Genomic DNA, 19,463 nt, shown 5'->3' with positions numbered 1-19,463 from the left:
ACAAATCGAACTTGATTTTCCCCTTTGATACAGCACAACAAATAGTAATGAACAACTTTCTGTGCCTGGAGGAGGGAACAGCAGGCTGCCAGTCAGCTCCACAGCTCTCAACTCCAGGCTGTGTCTGCTGATGTGGAAAGGAAGGAAACTCAAGCCTGTGCCTGGAGCTACTTTTGGGATGATATATTCCAAATTTGCTGGCTTTTATTCAACTCCTATAACATTTTCTTTCCTACTATTATTATTATAAAAGACTATCATAATTTTTTATTATAAATTTTGCCACCTTAATGTTTTCTTCTAAGGAACTTAAACTGTTTTATGAGCACTAATGACAACGCTTTCTTAATGCATTCTTAGGGAACAATAACAATCTCCAATTTACTGACGGGGAGACTGAGGGATCTAGTCAAAGTCTGAGGAATACAACCCATAGGCCCTACCTCACAGGGCCCATACATTACATCATCTTTCCGCTTATTCCCCAAAAGTCATTCTTGGTTTTAGCACTTAAAGAGAGTTGACACATGGTAAATTATTTTTTTAATAGCAGATTAAAAGTCCTCCCCTCCCTCTTTAGTTACTTAAGAAGTGGCTTAAGAGTGGCCCAAAATAGAATCACTGAATATTTCCAGAAAAATTTGAAAGAAATCTTCATTTTGTGGCTAGGAAGTCAGTTGTGTAACACTTACTGGGAAGCAAAGCTCTGAAAAGGCAGCTTGAAAGTAAGGCGATCTAAAAGTGAATTTGGCAGAAACTGTGTCGCGCTCTGAAGTTTTCATACCCAACAGACTTTAACCTGCCCTGTGCCCCTCGCACTTAGCCAGTGGTGTGAGATGCATCTCCGTGTGTGTCTGTGGAGCTGCTGCAGGGACCTGGGAGCTGTGCCCAAGCTGCAGTAAGCCTAACGTGGTGGAATTGGACTTATCACTTGACGATCTCCACGCCATTGGACGTGGTGTAAGCGGAGGCTTCCTAAAGGACTCGGAAAGGCTGAAGGTAACCTGGGGGCCTACCTGGTGAATACACACCTCCTCGCTATTTTTGAATGCACAGCCATGCTAACAAAACACGCTGAGCTCGACATGCAAGTGTACACTCACACACAGGCATGCAGGTGAACATGCCTGCATACAGGAAACTCTCAGGTACAGACACCCACCCGCAAGCAGGACAAACTTGCACAGTCAGATAGCCACATTGGCTCAGAAAACATGTTCATAGACCCAGTTACATACCCAGCAACCCAGGTGGCTCCATCAACAGCCATTCGCAACACCAACACGAATGAAATACGTATGCTTGCACACACACTTTCTTTCCTCCACACACGGATTCGTGTCTGTGCGCTCTCCCATGGATTTGTAGTCCATATGCAGGTATCCAAACACATTCAAGAACGTATACTACAATGGAGTGCACACACGTAGACCCACCCATGCACACTCACATATATCTTAACGAAGGGTTTGGTCTGGGAAATTCCTTTTCGAGAAACAAAAATAATTGTCAAAAGGAAAAAAAGAGAGCATGGGGAGCTGCACAAATAGATGCAAGCGCCTACCTACACGCACACTGTGGAGCCTGTCAGTCAGGGTTCCCACTGCAACGACAGCTATCGCGGCTCAGCACCCGCTGGGAATGCTTCCGCGGAGTGCCAGCGCCTGGTGAACCTGACGGAGATTTCAGGCTCACATGTCTATGACCACGCGTCAAACTGACCCGTGCCAGGTGTCTCCATCTTCCCTAAGTGACTGCAATGACAACTGTCCCTTACCTCCGAGAGCAGCACCTCCCAAGACCCTACCACAAATGTTCTTCACCTTCTAAGGAGCTGGGCAGAAGCATCTTACCTGCACCTGACCAGGCTAAACACCTCGTTAGTGGAGTTTATTGGCATTTTGGGGTTTTTTTTTTTTTTTTTTTTGAGACTCCAGGTCTCTCGGAACAAGACAAGACAGTGTACAGAAACAACAAGGCAGGGTTTGCTCAAACCCACAAACATCGAGAAAGCAACAAGCTCCTGAGGAGAAGGGGAGAAGTGTATCTGCTAAACTGCCTCGCACTGCTTGGGAAGGTGACAACTGTCCATCCGAGATGGGCTGCTACTTCCAAAGCCCATCGGCTACAGACGTAATGTACCAAGTGCTTGCTAGCAGGGAGGGAATCCGACAGGACAAACCAACATACAAAACATTCTCTTATTCAATAAGGGTTGTAAGTGCAAAGGGGTTTCAGAACATTTCAGAACAAACTCCATCCATAGCTGCTGCTCATTTACCAGTGCATCAAAAGATTGTGCAAGTTTTTTAGTAACAAACATTAGAAACTAGTAGCAAAGGACTTGCCTAGATAAAAAGAGAAGATTTAAACATGCCGGGTAACAAAAAGACGTGTGCAGAAATCTGTCAAAACTGTATAGAAGGAAAGGATTCTTTAGAGGAAACAGAGGGACCACCATGGAATGCTGTTCGGAACCCTAACTGAAAGAGTCAGGGCCGCTCCTGCTGCCTCCTCAGCTGAGACAGGTGATGGCTCCTCATTTTTCATAGGTTTCTGCAACCAAAAACTGGCTGACGTGAACCCGAGTTCAGTCGGGGAATGGAAAAGAGGGTGAGCCTTGTCCCTGGTAATTAAACACACCAGTACGGACAGCCCTGGAGACTGAAGATCTGAACACAGCGCAGTTAGCAGCAGCGTGACCTTCTCAACAACACGCTGAGAGCGAACGCGATTCATCCTGCTTAAATTTAGTGTCTGAGAGCTGGGTGTCTAGACAAGCCTAACAAACCTAGACAGTCTCCAGCCACTGAACGGGCACGTCCATAGAGCCATTCATTTCCCCTGTCAGCATCGGCTGGCCTGGGGAGGGGTGCATTTCTCTCCACCAAGAGGAAGCCTGGGTGAGTAACTGTCTTCCTCTCAGATGACTAAAGTCGATGCATAGCCAAGTGTCTTAAACCATGACGTAAAACGTTCTTTAATTTATAGGAAATTACTGTGAATTTCTTCAAAAGGTTCCATTAGATTTTCCCTCCAGTACAAGGTTTCTGACTATGACAGACCTCCCCTTATTTATCAAAACACAAGAATTTCACTCTTTTTTGCTCAGAAGACTTTTGTACAGATTCAAATACACTAGTCAGGAAAGTCTTGTTAATGTTTAGTATAATGAATCTCCAGTTAACTGTAATTATTTCCTCAATTACCATGTACAGTTCTGCCTCTATGGATGAGAACTGAACTTTTTCATAATCTGAAGGCAATTGAGAGGTTCCCCATTTAGTTTTCTCATGACAAGTGTGGTACAAAAAAGGCTTTCATTCCATTCTTTAAAATTAACGACTTCAGCCTGCTGATCATTGTAACTTCGCTCTACAAAGTCAGCCCAATCCCAATACCTCTCTAGTAAAAGGAAAACGAAAATAGTTTACAACATTCTGAGGGAAATGTTGCAAACAAGTTTTTGTGTCCAGAAAGTAGGACATTTAAGAGATGTAAAAGAACATTTTATTTTTGGTTAGAAACTATTTTCCATTCTCTCAAAAGACAAAGAAAATATACTAGTGTAAAAAAAAAATCATTTATTCTAAGTCAAAATATTATAACTTAGATACATGTTCTTGTTTCAGAACGAAAAAAAAATGAAGTTGGACAGTAATTGAACCAGAAGCACAATATGAAAACATTTTGTTGGGAAAGTTCAAAGTAAGGCATTTTGATTTTTTTTTCAAAATTTTGCCTACATTTTTTCATAAACACAGCACTGAGTGAAAACTATGCCGTCACTTTTCTGCTTATGATGGATTGCCTCTACAGTACACCACAAATCCAAGCTGGACTGTTTATTCAACAGCCACATCGTTTTGCAAATTCATGATTGATTTGCTCTTCATTAACATATTTACAGCAATTTTCTTTCAATCTTTCTATTTTCCTGTCCTCGCTAAGCTGGATTTTGTAGGGCAATTCTTGCCTGTGTTCATAAACCCAGTGGGTCCCTTGTAGTCTTTCTTTCGGGAATCGGTGTGCTTCCTGCCTGCCCTTTGTCTATTTGTTAAGAAGAGAGAGGAAAAAGTTTGCCTGATGTGATTTATTCCTTGAACACCAGCTGCTCAGTTCAGTCTCCGTGGCTCGTTCCATCCTCTACCTGTCTGCTGAGATGGGCACCAGTGGGGCCAATCAGTGTCAATTGTGCTGGTGGAAGTTGTGAGACGGAGCAGAGGGCTGCAAATCCAAAGAAATAGGTTTCAAACCCCCCAAAAATGGGTTGCAAACCCAAAGAACTGGGTTGAAACTCTGCTGCTTCGTTTTATTTTGGCCTTTCTGTTTTGATTTTACCTACATTCTTCAAATTAGTAACTAAACATTAGAAGCAGGTTCCTCTAAACCGAGATGACGATTTGGTCTTTATTCCTTTTGGAGGAAGCCTGGGTGAGGAGGCACAGGGAGGATTTCCAGTTTGGTTCCCGCAGTTCCACCTCCAAAGAAGTGACCTTTAGATGTCTGTGGGGTGGAGAGTATTGAACCGCCATGGGAAGAAAAGCATAACACTGGCTAGACCAAAATGCTGGCCTGGGACTATTCTAGCAGCTTCCCATGGCACAAATAGCTTTTTCACTTACACTCCACATTTCCCATCACTTTTCCTACTATACAGTTTAATTCATGCCAGGCGGATTATGAAGGGAAGAAAATGATGCAACAGTCAAAAAGTCCTTTAAGTCGTTCCAAAAGTTAAAACAAAACAAAAAGAAAAGAAAACAAAACAAAGCAAAAAAGAGAACTTCAAAACTAAACAAAAAGCTCTGAAAACAAACTCAAAAGAAAAGAGGAAGGGGGAGGGGAAATAAAAAAGAACCCGGGAAAGACAAATGAATGTTAGAGCAGGCACGATCATGGACAGACGCCAGCTACTTACGTTCACCTCGGTGATTGCTATATCAACAATGCTACCCACAACAATCAAGGCGTCAAATGTATTCCATGCATCACAGAAATAGTGCTGCATGTGGCAGAGAAGCCAAGGAAAAAGAGAGAGAGAGAGAGAGAAAGGAAGGAAGAGAAAGAAAGAATGAGAGAGAGAGGAGGGGAAAGAGAGAGGGAAAGGGAGAAAAAGAGGGAAAAAAGTAAAATAAAATAAAAAACAAAACAAAATCAAAAAAAGCATGAAAGAGGGAGAGAAGAGGAAAAAAATAAGAAAAGAAAGAGGTTACGTGGGCATATTAAATAGTCTCTTACCACTCTACAGTATTGGTTGCTCAAACCTCTGTAACGTTTCACATGATGGAGGGTATCAACAAAAGCCTGGTTAGTCAGAAAGTTACACTCAAGCATGTCTACCTTTTGGAGGGAAAAAAAGCACACACACCCCAAACTCTGTGCGCTTTCACCAGTCACAGCCTTGGGGCGAGCTATGACAAGTGAAAAAGAAGGAGGCATTTCCCCCCCTCCTTTTTTTTTCCCTGGGAGAAGGAGAAGGACGACGGCAAGTTCAATAAAAGCATGACTAGAGGGAGAAAAACCAGAAAAAAAAAAAAAAAAGAGAGAGAAACAAAGAGAGAAAGAAAGAGGGAACAGCAGAGGAGGAGGAGGTGGTGGTATCCTGGGGAGGGTAGAGTAATACTCACATTAGTTTCACTGAGAATGACGTCTATAATGCTGCCAATTACGATGAGGAAGTCAAAAACATTCCAAGGATCACTAAAGTAACCCTACATAAGGAAGGGGCAGGCAGGATGGGGATTAAAAAGGAATGTTAGACAGACAAAAACAGTTCAAAATTACCATTAGAATTACTGCCCTGATACCTCAAGGGGTTTTCCTCTTACGTCTACTTGTTGCTCTCAAGCTGTAGCCCAGTCCTGGTATCCCCGAGTCCTGTGAGCAGCCCCTCTCCAGCTAATGCGATCCCATGGCAGCCACCCCTCCCCTCCGACTCTGGGATGGGGGAGTGAAGGAAGCCACACAGATCACTTTGAGCATGGCTACTCACAGGAGTAGGGCTCGCTGGACCAGCTCCTCCAGACATCTCTGACTCCTAGCAACACAGCACCCGTCCCTGTTTGGCTTAGGTGTGGCTGGGAGAAGAGTACAGGAATGGTGTCCTATGGTTCTCTCAAAAACAGACTCCCCTTCTGCCAGTGTGAATGTCAATCCACCAGTTCCACGTTCCAGGTGTAATGCTCTGTGCCGGTGCTGGGAACGGCTGGCTGCTGCGTCACGATGAGGCAGAGGGCACAGTCGGGCTGGGGGTGTGCTATTTAAACCCCACTGGTTGTCACCTACGTCTTTAACCAGTCCCAGCGAGTATCACAACAGTCATTAGCCTAACTAGCCATTTCTGACGCTTCAGCTCCTGTCTCAAAACTACCGAGCAGGACTGGCATTTTCGTTACTCTGAAAGCACGTCTGCGCCGCAAAACGAAGGTGTGAATGTAGCATGTGCGGGTGCACCCCGACAGGAAGGGGTAAGAGCGAGAGCAAAGTTGGCTTTACATGGGCTAGAGTGAGAGATGTTGCTCACTCCTGTTGAAGACAGTGCCACGGCGTCACCGCAAGCCCAGACGCTGGGAGAAGCTATGGCAGATCCACCGGCATGTGCTAAGCTCCTATCATCACTTTGCTGAGCAGAATTATTTCAGGGGCTCTCTCAAACATCTCAGTGTCCTAAACAGGGCTCAGGAGGTGCTAATCAGCACTGCTTGCTGTTCCCATCCTGCATGTTTTTTGGTTGGATAGGCCATAAATATACGGGACCCTTTTGAAAAAGGTCCTGTTCAGCCCCAGAGGTGAGTTTCTGTATGTAAACGTCCTGTCCACATTAGTGTCGTGAGCAAAGAAAACATCTTGGCCCACTGAACACCTGTGCCAACCCTCTTCCCCTTTTTCTGCAGTCCTAAAAGGAGGAAAACATCCCAAATCCCCTGTACTCCTCTCGTGTGTTCGGTTTTGTGAGCATGGGCTAATCTGACCTCCCTGCTTCCCAGCTGCAGCACGTCTCCAGTGAGACTGAACCCAAGTTGCACTGTGGCTGCTATTCTTAGCCAGAGAGTCAGGTCATGGGTAAAGTGTGAGTCTGTGTTCCCAGGCAGCATTGCAGAAAGCAAAAAAGAGAAAAGAAAAAAAAAAAGAGTGAAAATCCCAGCACTGGCACTGCCCAAGCCGGGCTTGGGAACCTGAAGTTACTGTGGGTTCAACCACCGTCACATGGAACAGGCACTGGCAAAATGTGTCTTTGGAAACACTGCCTCTGGGATGCTTTGAGACTCACAGTTATACACTGCTTTATGTTTGGGGCAGGGGAAAAAATAAAAAAATAAATTAAAAAAAAGAAGCAGAAAAAGCCACTGCCCAGCTGGTCCCACACCAGTGTGGGGAGCTGGTAGAGTGGAGTTTGAAATCCTCTCCTCAAAGCCAGACAAAAACCCCTGTTATTCTACAGCCTGAAATAGGCAATTCGGAGCAGATCTACACTGGGAGAGGTAACCATCCCATGGCTACACACTACTATGCAAGTAGCTACAACAAGAAGAAAGGAAACAGGAGCAAAAGCAAATTCAGAGAATATTATTATTCAGCGTCCAGCCTAGAAAATACACAACAAATATTAGAATGAATTCAGCGGTGATGTCCAGCATCGTTAGCAACCAGATGGACCTGGAATAAAACTGTAATTAGACTTCACCAAGAGGAAGGGGAGGGAGAGAACAGCAGATTAAATTGTAGAGTCAAACGCATTTTGAATAAATAAAGGACAGACACAGATCATACAGAGTTGCAAAAAGTGCCTTTGCAGCCTGATGCGACCTTGGCAGAGAGTACAGTTGCAGATCAAAGAGAACAGAGTAGAAGAGAACAGACCCAATCCTCCTGCCCCTGTTCATGTGCACAGGCAGTTTATGAACAATTAAGGATTTCAGCAGGGACCCAAACAACTCCAACCAGTTTGTTTTTGGGTGGCTACAGGGATGAAGATCCAAACCACGTTGTTCAGGTTTTGCCCATCAAGATGATTATCTATTTTTAAATCTGTGGTAATGGATAGGTGGCTCTATTTACTATGATTGTCATCATACTGCAATTTTTTTTTGGTGTAGCCAAGTTCACAACTTCACGATTTCTTTTTACTGAGCAACCCCAGACATAGAGCCCAATAGCCATTGTTGCTGGTAAAACAGCATTTGCTCTTTGTACAAAACCCAGGTGACAAGCAGCATCAAATCCTGCCCTCAGATGACCACTGAAGCCAGTGAATTAAAATTTGCTCCCAGTTGCAATACCGTCACCTCACTGGAAGTAATGACACTGCACTGACACAGCACATCTCAGGAGAGACTCAGGCCTGGAAAGAAAAGGTCCCTTTTCGCTGCTATCACAAAGAACTGCTTTGGAGCTCTGTGGCATCACAGCGTATCTGGAGTCACTCTGCTATCTCCTGTGGAGTTGCTCCAGATTTACACAGTGAGCTCTGTCTCCCAGAATGCTCTGCTGAGCCTCATCAGCCAGCTCCTTGCTTCAAAGTCACGAGCTGGTCTGCTCTGGGATCACAGAATGAGCATTACCGTGGGCTGTTTGTGGCTGTAAGGCAGACCCAGGGAGCTCTTCTCTTCCTCCTGTACCTCTTAGATGAGTGACGGAGAGGGAACATGGATCTGAATGCAGTTTTACTCAACCCCACATCCAATATGCCAGTGTTGAATTAAGGAAACACATGAATTTAAAAACCTTCCTTTCCTCCTCACCTGCTCCCTCTGTGTTTCAAACAGAAGGGTGAAAAATAGGAAGATATCATTCACAGTAAGAGAGCTCAAAGAAAACAGAGAACGTAGACGCTTCATTTGTGTGCAAGGTAATGAAAGCCCTCCTTAAAAAGCCACCCCCTTAGAGACATTTACCTATGGCCATGTGGTTCCTTAGCTTTGGATCAGACCTCATAATCTTGTCAGGAGTTAAGAGCACATATCAAGAGTGAACCACACCCCTTGGGGACTTGTCTCTTGTGACCTCAAAGTACCTCTTCAAGCCACATTCCTCACTGGAGTGTACCAGGGTGGCTAATGAAAGACATGCTGATTGAAGGAAGAGCTTTCACTCTAATAAAGAGGTTGTATTTCCAAACTAATTTTCCCACCAGAAAGTTCTGTACACTATTCCCAAGGGGATGGAGGTCTGACTGGAAATGAATTGATGGCACTGTTTGTTTTTGCAGTACAGGAATTTAGAGCGTAATACCATATTTTACCCTTAAAGGGACACACTTGACCTTGATTTAGCTATATAATTACATGTCACATAATGGCAGCCTGGAGGGCTTACTGGGGAATGGTAGTCACCCTCTCTTGTGGGATGTCTTTGGAGATCCATGAAGCTTTCGGGGAGAAAGGAGGACAGAAAGAGACCAGGAGGATTGGACTGAATATTCAGGAAGCATGAAATAGCCCCACCGTTAGAACACATTTTTTCCCCATGTTTTTATTTCCCAAAGGTAGCAAAGGATAGGATAGTATCATCACATGATGAATAAGTTAAGGAAAGGCTGAGCATAAATATGCAGTAGCTGACTGGAATGGAATCTCATTTGTGTGACGGGAGCAGACATTGTAGCGTTTCAGAATGAGTATGCCAATCATTTGTAGGTTTCCCAGTTGCTGAGAATAGCTATCAAAGAAGCTGGGGCTTGTTTCAGTGCTCATGGAGCCATCGAAATCTCTGGAGACCGTTTCTTTTACTGTTTGCGACTATGAGATCCTGAATGTGCTGTCTAAGAAGCCTCCCTAACAGCAGGGAAAATTGCCTACCGGATTCTATCTGGAGGTCTGAGCTCCGAGTCACCTGAGGCCCCTAAGGATGTGTTGTGGCCAGAGCGCTATGCATCTACACCAAGGCACAGAAATCCTCAGGGGAAGGGTGCTGTTGAGTCATGGTACCAGCTGGTTTTGAGCATCCAGCCCTGTGGGACCTGCAGGGTCACTTGTGTGTTAATTGATGTTCTGTTATTTATCTGCTTAGACCCAGGTTTTCATTTCCATCTCTTACGAGGTGGCTGGCAAAAATTAGGAAAAAACCCTCTGAGAGAAAAGCCTCTGAAGATGAAGAGCACAGCAAGGGTCAAGGCTATTCACTGGATGGGACCTTAACGTAGGTCAGATGGTTCCCAGTGGAAGAAAATGCTGCAATGTCATAGGAAAAAAATGGGAAAGACATGCATGCATAAAGAAATGAAGCATCGAGAAGGAGAAACTAAGATATATAGATAGCTACCCAGCCTATAAGGAAAGCAAGCTACAGGAGAGCCTTGCTACCATTTAACTGAAATAATCCTGCATGTTAAAACAACAAAAAAGAAGCATCAATCTTAATCAGCTGGGAAGAGTATATAGGAAGGAGAAAAAGGGACTGATACCCTGATATTCATTGCCATTTCTTGCTGACTGTAAAGGGCATCAAAGCAAACTTTGCAGGGGATTTACAGAACGAGATGAACTGCTAGTTTGGTTGATGGTCACCTAGCGTGTCAACCCATTTCTGAGAATGCTGCAGGCTATTCGGAGCTGCCAGATTCAGTTCTCAGGGTTCATTAAAAGAGGCTTTCTCTGAAAGTATTTTTGCAAAAGGGACAGTTTCATTGGAAAACAGTATCGAATGAGATGACATTTACACAGTACCGTGGCTCTTGGCATACCTTCTCACAGCAGATCTGAGCGATTCACATGCATCCTGCACGATCTTACCAAGCTACAACAGCTCCTGACACCACACAGAGATTTGTGTCAGACGCAAATCCCGTTACGCTAAGATACCATTTAGCCATAACAGCAATCAGGGAGATTAGCAGAACCTCACAGAGAAGGAACAAAGTGGAGGATGCAGCTGCTTGGAGCTCCTGACTGGCTGCAGGAAAACAGCATCTATTTGCATACTATCTATCAACTCTCATCCATTGATGGATTAATCCTGAGACACAGACTCCCTGCAGGTCACCGACCAGGCGCTGTAATGAGTCACTGCTGCAGGGAATTGCTCAAGGCCCCCGTGTGCTCCCTCAAATCTTTCTGCAGACAGGGAGCGAGGAGAGGAGCTTCTCAGCTCCCCAGGCTGCTCCAAAGCACTGGTCAGTTCTCAAGAAGCCTCCTGCCTCTTTCTGCTTATTCCATGAGAAAACAAGACCAACCTGTAGACCAAGATAGGTGCTTAATAACTCTGATGTTTTTCTTTATCCTCTCTCACTCTGCTTCATGCTCTCTCTCACAATGAGGATGTCGGTGAAAGCTTGGGGTCTGAGGGCCTGTCCTGACATAATGGACACTCTGCTTGACAGAAACAAAGGAGCTGGAGCACTTGAATGGCTTTGTGATCTGGAAAAAGACCCCAAATGTTTATTTCTAGGTCAAAAGTATAAATCTGGAATAGCTCCTAACTGGTTAAGAGTGACCACCTTCTGCTTACTGCTTGAGATCCCATAGGTCCTAAAGCAAATGGAGTTTCTCACCTGTAAATCCATCACAGGAAAAAATTAAAAACCCACTGCCTCAACCGAGGTCCCCAAGCCACCATTTGAGAAACGTAAACACTTACAGAGGCTGGAACCATATAATCTTTTGTGTCACAACAGACCTTTTTTACGCCATCCACACCTACTGATAATTGACAACGCTGGGGAGACATGCCTAGAAAAGTCTTTATCATATTTCAACTGGGAATTTCCATTTCCAGGTCTTGCAACTCAGTTCATTCCACTGAAATTGTTTTTTTTCCAGATGGTCCCATGAGCCCCTCCACGCCCACCTACATGGTGGTACAGTAATCCTACATCGCTCCGTATTTAATTTACTGTGAAGTGGGTAGTAGTACACAAGCACTCAGCCATGTGGAAGGCTTGAAGTGCAATATTATGGTCCCAGGTCCTCCAAAGACTGGGAAAGAAGCATGGCAAAGGCAATATGGAAGCACTTACTATGGAAGCATCTCTTAGAGGTGGCAAAGATCATATTTCGCGGCAACATGGTGACAAGGCCTGAGGAAATGTTGAACACTGAAGCATGCTGAAACCAGGTGATTCAACTAGCTGACCCTGACATCATTTTTGGCCTGGGTTACTCTTAGCAGCCTTTGAGGGGAGGGTGAGTAATGCCTCAGAACAGTAATGCCTAAGGCCTCCGTGGTATAAATGCATGAAAATGGAGGCAGAGTAACAGAAAGCGCTGTCATAAATTCTGCTGTCCACCTAGCAAAATAAGATAAACCCTCTTGACTTTATTACAGGTATGTTGCAGCATGGTAATACCCTGGGAAAAGCTGAGCCCCCTCCTCATGAACAGTAATTACACTGCAATCATTTAACAATTACTGCCCTGAAGTCAGAAACCAGACTTGTTCTCAGCACAGAGAAACAAAATCAACACTGTTCTTACTGGGAAGACTGAAAAGTGAATGTGATGGCTTGCTACATCTGAAGAGATCATTTATCACAAAATGCATTCCGTGAGAATTTTGTTGTCAAATTCCTTTAGAAAGAAGCTGTAAATGTTCAGACTTTTCAAGGTCTAGAAAAATCAGGTCCTGATGAGAGCCAACAAATAACTCTTGAAGCAATAAGCCAAACCAGCAACATGAAAGAATGCTGTGAAAAAAGCAAAAGGATGGGCTTTGCTACCTAAGATAGCCTATCTTCTAAAGTTGGACTGACATCCCAGCCCAGGGAAGAATGATTCACAAGAAGTAGAACTCAACCTGTAAGAACAGAAGTGACACATCTTTCAGAGTGAAGAGCCACTTATTATTGTAGGAAGATGAGGCAGTGGCAAGTAAAAGATGAAGAAGCATTCTGAATACGAGTCTGGACTTGGAATAGATTCTCTGTCTCTGTATGCACCACAGCAAAAGACTACGCCCTTTCCTCTGACATGGTTCCTGTGCAGATAGTGGGTACTCACTGGAAGAAAGGCACAATCTTCTAGGAACAGGCTGGTGGGTATAAGCAATGGGTTTTTGAATAGTTTCTCTTTTTTTGTAAGTTATCTCCATTTTCAGAAACAGCTTGATTTTATATGGCTTAAAGTAGTTAATAAAATAATGCTTACTTTCATGTAATCCATAAATCGTAACTTTCCAAGAGAGGACAGTTACCCTTATTTTACACTTGGGGAAGCAGAAACGTAGAAAACTAAATTTTCCAAGGTCCTACACAAACCAGACGCATGATAGAGAAGAGAAAACAGTTCTCTTAGACCTCAGCCAGGCGACCATTTGGCAGTGGAAATGTCATTTCCTAACATGATGAACAGTTCTTAGCAGGGGCCATACGACAGTCTGGTATCTTTCTTACGTAAAGAGAAGATTCACACCTGTGAGAACTTTTGACCCTTTAAATCAACCTCACATGAAGCGATAGAGTGTTGGGATTTTTCCTCTGAGAGTGAGAGCAAGTCACTTTTCCCTGGAACTGTTCTCTTTACACACCGCTGCTGATGCTGTCGATGCTGTTGTGAATGAGACCCCAGTTCACCATCCCACTGGGCTTTTAACACTGTGTGAATAATTTTCTGTGTTAAATAATTAAGTGTAATAGCTAATACAGTGCTTCCCACACTGTTGCATTGTGCAGTCATATCATTATTTTTGATCATTTATAATGACATTAAAACCCCCAAGTGCCAGACTGAAAATAAATCTGTCACAATATGCAAATGCTCTGGGTACGTCTGCTGTGAAGGGAAAGGTCCTTTTCTCATTGAAGCTCTCATACAGCTTCTTTACCAGTGTTTTTCTGCCTACTGAATTCTCCATTGATCCTTCAGAAAGCAGCACAGCTCTGTCTGATCTGTGTTAGAAACTTCACACATTCTATATAGTAATTAGACGATCTATATGCGTGCAGAAAATTGCTGGCCTTGTCCTCCAGGAAGGAGAACGTCCTGCATTTAAACAATGAATGCAACATGGGAAGCAGCAGATCAAACAGCCTTTTTGTCCCTCACCATTTGTTTCCACCACAACATGAAAGGACAAGTATTTTTTTTCACGAAGAGGGAAGTTTGTTCTGCCTAGTCATTTCATTCTTGGCCTCTTCTCTGGGGGCACCAACAAAGAAATCGATTGGGATCAACTCTGCTGATGCCCTTTCGCAACGTACATTTTTCACAGGGAAACGGGAAGAAGACCAGTATGCTTCATGCAGGCTGTCAACCAGCCTTCAGAAGGAAGACTTCGATGCTTCCTGACCCAGATTCAACTAGAGATATGAGCTAGGTTTTACTGCGAAATTCCACTTCTCATCATCCCTCTAGTTTCTTCTTACATTCACCTACCAAATGTTTTTCACACTGCATGACTTGTTTACGTGGAGTCACGCCTGTGCCACATCAGAATATAAGCATATGCACAATAGAAAAACTTTAGTCTGACACTGCTTTCTCCTCCTTCAAAGTGTCGGGAATGGCCAGACTTCCCATCCCACACACGCTCGGGAACTGGTGAGGAGCTCAGTGAAATCTAGAAGTACCAAAGAGGATTCCCTGTACTTCCACATGACAGAGAAGACAGTTTATTTGCTTGCTGACTCCTTATTTGTGGAAATCGTTGCTAAATCAACCTCAACTCTCATGTACTGTTGCAAATTTTCTGCACTAACTGGAGGATATTTTTTTTTTTGAGGCTCTCCAGTTACATTAGGTATAGCGTTTAAGTTGATGGACCAGCACTCTAAAACACCAGGATGTGGTTCTTACTTTCAGTGTCACTTCCTTGTAATATGTTGGCAAAACAGACTCCTGAGCAGCTTTCATTTATGGCCTGGAATAACAAAAGCAACTGCTTTGGCCCTTGGCTGGCGGAATGCCCTTCGACCTTCTGTGAGAAAGTCTCAACGCAGAGCTGCTGTGAGAGTGTTGTGGCACAGACTGTGCTGCAAGAGGCCCAGTTGCTTTATTAGCCTCTCTTCTCTCTTCTTTCTCCTGGACATATGGGCAGATAGAGTCTGTCAAACAAGCAGCACCCAGGAGCCAGTCTACCTGGTGACTCCCTGTTCCAACCCACTAATAGGGATAAAGGGTTGGGACGACCTGATCATCTACGTCCCAAATAATTATCCCAAATATTTCTTCACATCAAAGTCACCTAAACATGCCGCTCTGACATACAATACTTTCAGTATTTACTTTTGCAGAAAGGGCTTAGAGAAAGAGGCTCATTCTTCCTCTCAGGCCGGTAGACATGAAAGACCATACGGTCAAATCCCCACATGACACGTATGGTATGCAAAATGCATGAAGCTCCTGGCAGGCAGGTAGTCACAGCGAAGAGAAAGCAGAGGGGCAATTCATGAGGGGTTAAGATTTTTCCCCTTTTCTAGCGTACTTCCAAAACCCTTGAGCCTGATTGATCAGCTCCTGGAGAGCCTCGGACTGACGGCACACACGCAGTACCGAGTCCGGGCGTGCACTACCGAGATGTCAGGGGTTTCTGGTCCTGTGGCTGCTGGGCTTGTTGGAGCAGCTGAGATTGATTCCAGCTGGGCTACTGGCTCTACGGAAGATCCAGAGGAATATTCAATATGTTCAAGACTTCATCCAGAAAAAAAAAATGGGCTGAAAAAGGAAAGCATTTCCAGGGAAACATGCCGGTGCATTTTGCAACGGGGCTGAGATTAATCCACAGAAGCAGGGAAATACATTGCACCCAACTTGTACTGCAAAATTATTCCAATGAACAGGACTCAGGGAAGCTCTGTGGCTGAGATACTGATGTGTTTGAACATGGAGACCTGGGAAGTCTGCCAGGGAACTTCAGTAAAATGTGGAAGGACAAAAAGATGTTCAGTAGTTTAAAAGCTACAGGTTTCAATTCAGTTTTTAATTTTCAAAAAATCTCTTTCCATGTTTACTTTTCCTTTCAGTCCTGTTTCTGTTTTTATTTCCCTTGTATCACTTTTTGTCCAATCATTTATTCCTCCATTTTAATAATACTTTGCTCTTTCAGGGTCTTGGTTTATTTCTTTTTTTCCTTCTACCTTTAAGGATATTCTGTTCGTTCACACTCTTCGTTATCTGTGTATGGCTTTTACCCCCCTCCATGTTTGGTTTCTCTCTCTTTTCCCCCCAGGCATGGCCCTTTTTCCTATTTGTTCAGTCCACACACTCTCTTACCTGACTATGCCTAGGTGTCTCCACGCTGATATTTCTTATCCAACATCTAGCAGAGCTCACTCTTCCTTTTTGTTAAATGAGGAATATTTTCCCCACCCACACATCCTGAAACATTAGCTTCCTCAGCCCCTCTTTTGCCTTTTAAAACACTTGTTCCAACTAAAGGCAGGGTGATGGTTGGACACTGCCCTTCCTATTGCACTGGGTAGGTGACTCAAGTAGCAAATACTCCGTGTCTACAGGCTGCTCCTCCACACCGGAAAGGGTAATACCGAAGCTGAAGAGAGGAAACAATTAGATGACTGCTTAGGTTAAAAACCTGCCAAAACCATCAGAGAAAATCTGCAAAGTAAGAGCCATGTGACAACCAGAATTGTGTGGCCAAACTCCATGAGAGGGAAGTAGCTGCCTGCATCATGGGCTCACATATAAATTCACACAACCTAAACGACTAATTATACCACCATACTTCATCCCAGACCATGTGATTTTTAACTGAATACGATTCCTATGTCTGTTGGATGGACCTGAAGTGTTTTTCAGTGCTGAGCAAAAGACTGCTCAGTTGTAACCAGTTTTCCTGACATTTTTCACATCAGTGCAGAATGTCTTTGCTTTCTCTGTATAAGCTGGAGAAATAAAACCCTGTGATGAATGATGCCAGGGCAGCATCTTAAGCTACATGGGTATTTCTAAAAGCACTAGAATGAAGAAGAAGAAAAAGCATTATATTTCCAGAGTTAACCAACCTTGTTTCCGTGGTGCAAGGGGACAGACTGGATATAGATTTCAGTTGTTTATGAACATGCTGAAGCCTCCATCTTGACCAAGGAATGACAGATTATGGTTAGGTGAGAAAGAAGAATTCAAGTAGTACAAAGCAGCCAGCGTGACTTTAGATGAAACTGCTCAAAGATCTGTTTATAGGCACAAATGTATGAGAAATGGAGTAGTAAAAAGGGAACAAAAACAGATGAGTCATTTTGCAGGTTTGAGAAGAGATACCAGTGCATCAAATGCATGGGAAGTGCTGACTGAGAGGAGCTTAAAGAGGAGCAAAGAAGGGCAAATGCATCAAGGGAGAAGGAAGCACTGAGGAGACACAGATCCAACAGTAAATGGAGACCAAGAAATAACCATGGGCAACACTCATGACTTCCACTGCCCAAGGGTCATAGCTCTTCCTGGGATCACATGGGATTATATGCCTTGTGCTAAATATGAGACTTGTTTGAAACAGTGCAGAGAAGCCTGAACTCTTCTACATGAACATAACATTAAAGAATGGCAAGAATTCAGAGTAAAGTAGCAGTGATAAATGAGGGACTGAGCTAACTATCTGAGCAGGACAGATGGCATCGTTACAGGCTGCTTTACAAGTAACATCCATAAACACCCAGGGAAGAAAGGTGCTGACAGTGTCTGGTAAATGGAATAGACTTGTGATCTGTAGTCTCTCTGATAGTCATAATTCCACAGAGGAAATCCCCAAGATTCCCCTTTCACACACAGACCTGACTTGGACAAAATATATGAACATGTGCTTTACTGTATGCATGGGAGTAGGTCCACTGATAGGTCTTCTCTGGTTTGAGATGACAGGGACAGCAGCAGAAAATTCTTAGCTCTCAGATTACTAGTCTTGTCCTATTTAATAAGGGGACAGATGAAACGTTTCCTGAACAAAAACGTAGATGTGGTTCATCAGAAAAACAGCCCATTCCAGGGAGCTGGAAAGATCTGCAATTCCTGGAGGAATATCCATCCCTGTATTAGCACATACATTGACAGATGGCACAGCTACATATGAAAACGAATTTTAAGTCGTTGTCTTTGAGTTGGAAAGATAAACCCTAGGCAGGTTTTGTAGAGCAGCTGGTCCTTCATGGACTGGTGCTTGTGGGGATTTCTTCTTGAAGAAGCTAGGGCAGTGGTAGCTGTGAGCACCCCAGACAGAACAGAACCTTTCATTCCCTCAGTAGTTTTCTCTGGAAAAAGCACGAAGCAGCAGCAGCTTGCTCCACGCAGGAACTGGAAAATATCTCACTAGACTGGCTGAAGAACTTATAAAATTAGAAAAACAAAGCAGCAAAAGGGTCTTGGCTCAACAGCGTTACTTTTAGACTGTCTGTCTCTGAAGCAACTAGTCTTGAATCAGTTTATGAGCTTCAGCCAAGACAAACACTCAGGTCCATTTGGGAGTTTTGCTTCAGAGCAGCACATTAATACTCTGTAAGGAGATGTAGGGCATGTAGTGGATGTTTTCTTTATCAACAGCCCTAATCATCCCAAATGTCTCTTGCTCATTGTTAGCACACCCTCCTGTCAAGACTGCATCAGACATAGATGAGCTGTCTCACACAGTGCTTCAGTTTATCCTGCAAAAAAACTAGGAGAATGGCTCCTCTCTTAGAGAAAATGTGCCACACAGAAACACAGGGCTCTCAGAGACTGGCCTTGTCCCTCTTTGGCATGCAACACCTATGGAGACTAAACAAACCCAACCTCTGTTCGCAGCAGATGCCTGGTAAAAAGGACAGGTATCAAAGGGACCTGCTGACTAGAGCAACCAATCTCAACAGTAACAGTACGTTGAGTGAGGAAAGCCCTAGTCTTTCTACCCCCTTCACATGCTTTCGGCAAGCGTTAGAAGACGAGCCCTGACTCAGACTTGGCTCCTTATTCCTACAGCTGGCCTTTCAATGAGTAACTCCTTCCTCTTACCACAAGAACGAGTTGCAGGGCTGCATTATCCATGCTGATTCTTTGCAGTCAAGCACATAGGTGATCCGACTTAATGCCTGTGCAACTGATGGTGTTTGCTTTTTTTCACCTTTACTATCAAGAGTAGCAGGTAAGGAGGACATGTCTCCTCACAGAATGGGAAGAAATAATACTTCTTAGAGTAATAAGTAATAGTTTTTACTGGGTGCAGTGAAAACCCTATTAAGTCAGAGACTACCACCTTTTCTGTTGTCATGCATGTAATACATAGGTAGCACTGTAGTGCATTGTAGCACTTCATATAATAGTGATTGCCACACCACTGCCTGCAGCAGGAACTCTGCATATTAGGCTTCCCCAAAGCCGTTCTGCATGGGCACATCCCTGTGGTGAATTCTGTAAGAAGCTGGGGCGATAGCAGCTCTGAGTACCTTGGAGAACCATCCCAGATCCCTTAGCAATTCTCTTTGGTAAAGGTACGAATAAACAGCAGCTTGTTCTACCTTGCACAGATGGAGAAAAGCATGATCCTCGTGCTGCTGCAGAGCGTTCATTCCAAGGTGCCTTTAGGAAGAGGCTGTGCAAGAGAGAGGT

The 19,463-nt window shown here is 44.0% G+C and overlaps 1 protein-coding gene across 1 annotated transcript in view; it reads right to left on the bottom strand.

Annotated features, from left to right (window-relative positions):
• LOC104507117 (voltage-dependent L-type calcium channel subunit alpha-1C) overlaps positions 1-19,463 on the bottom strand; it is a gene marked incomplete at its 3' end in the record, with an annotated part of 51,187 nt that overhangs the window by 28,357 nt on the left and 3,367 nt on the right. Inside the window, exon 2 of the mRNA XM_010148294.1 lies at positions 5,631-5,714. Coding sequence (XP_010146596.1) covers positions 5,631-5,714 — 84 coding nt within the window. The remainder of the gene's footprint in view (positions 1-5,630; positions 5,715-19,463) is intronic.

This window comes from Eurypyga helias, unplaced genomic scaffold (assembly GCF_000690775.1).
Source record: "Eurypyga helias isolate BGI_N326 unplaced genomic scaffold, ASM69077v1 scaffold32303, whole genome shotgun sequence".
Lineage (NCBI taxonomy): Eukaryota > Metazoa > Chordata > Aves > Eurypygiformes > Eurypygidae > Eurypyga > Eurypyga helias.
This window is presented reverse-complemented; position numbering and strand designations above follow the sequence as displayed.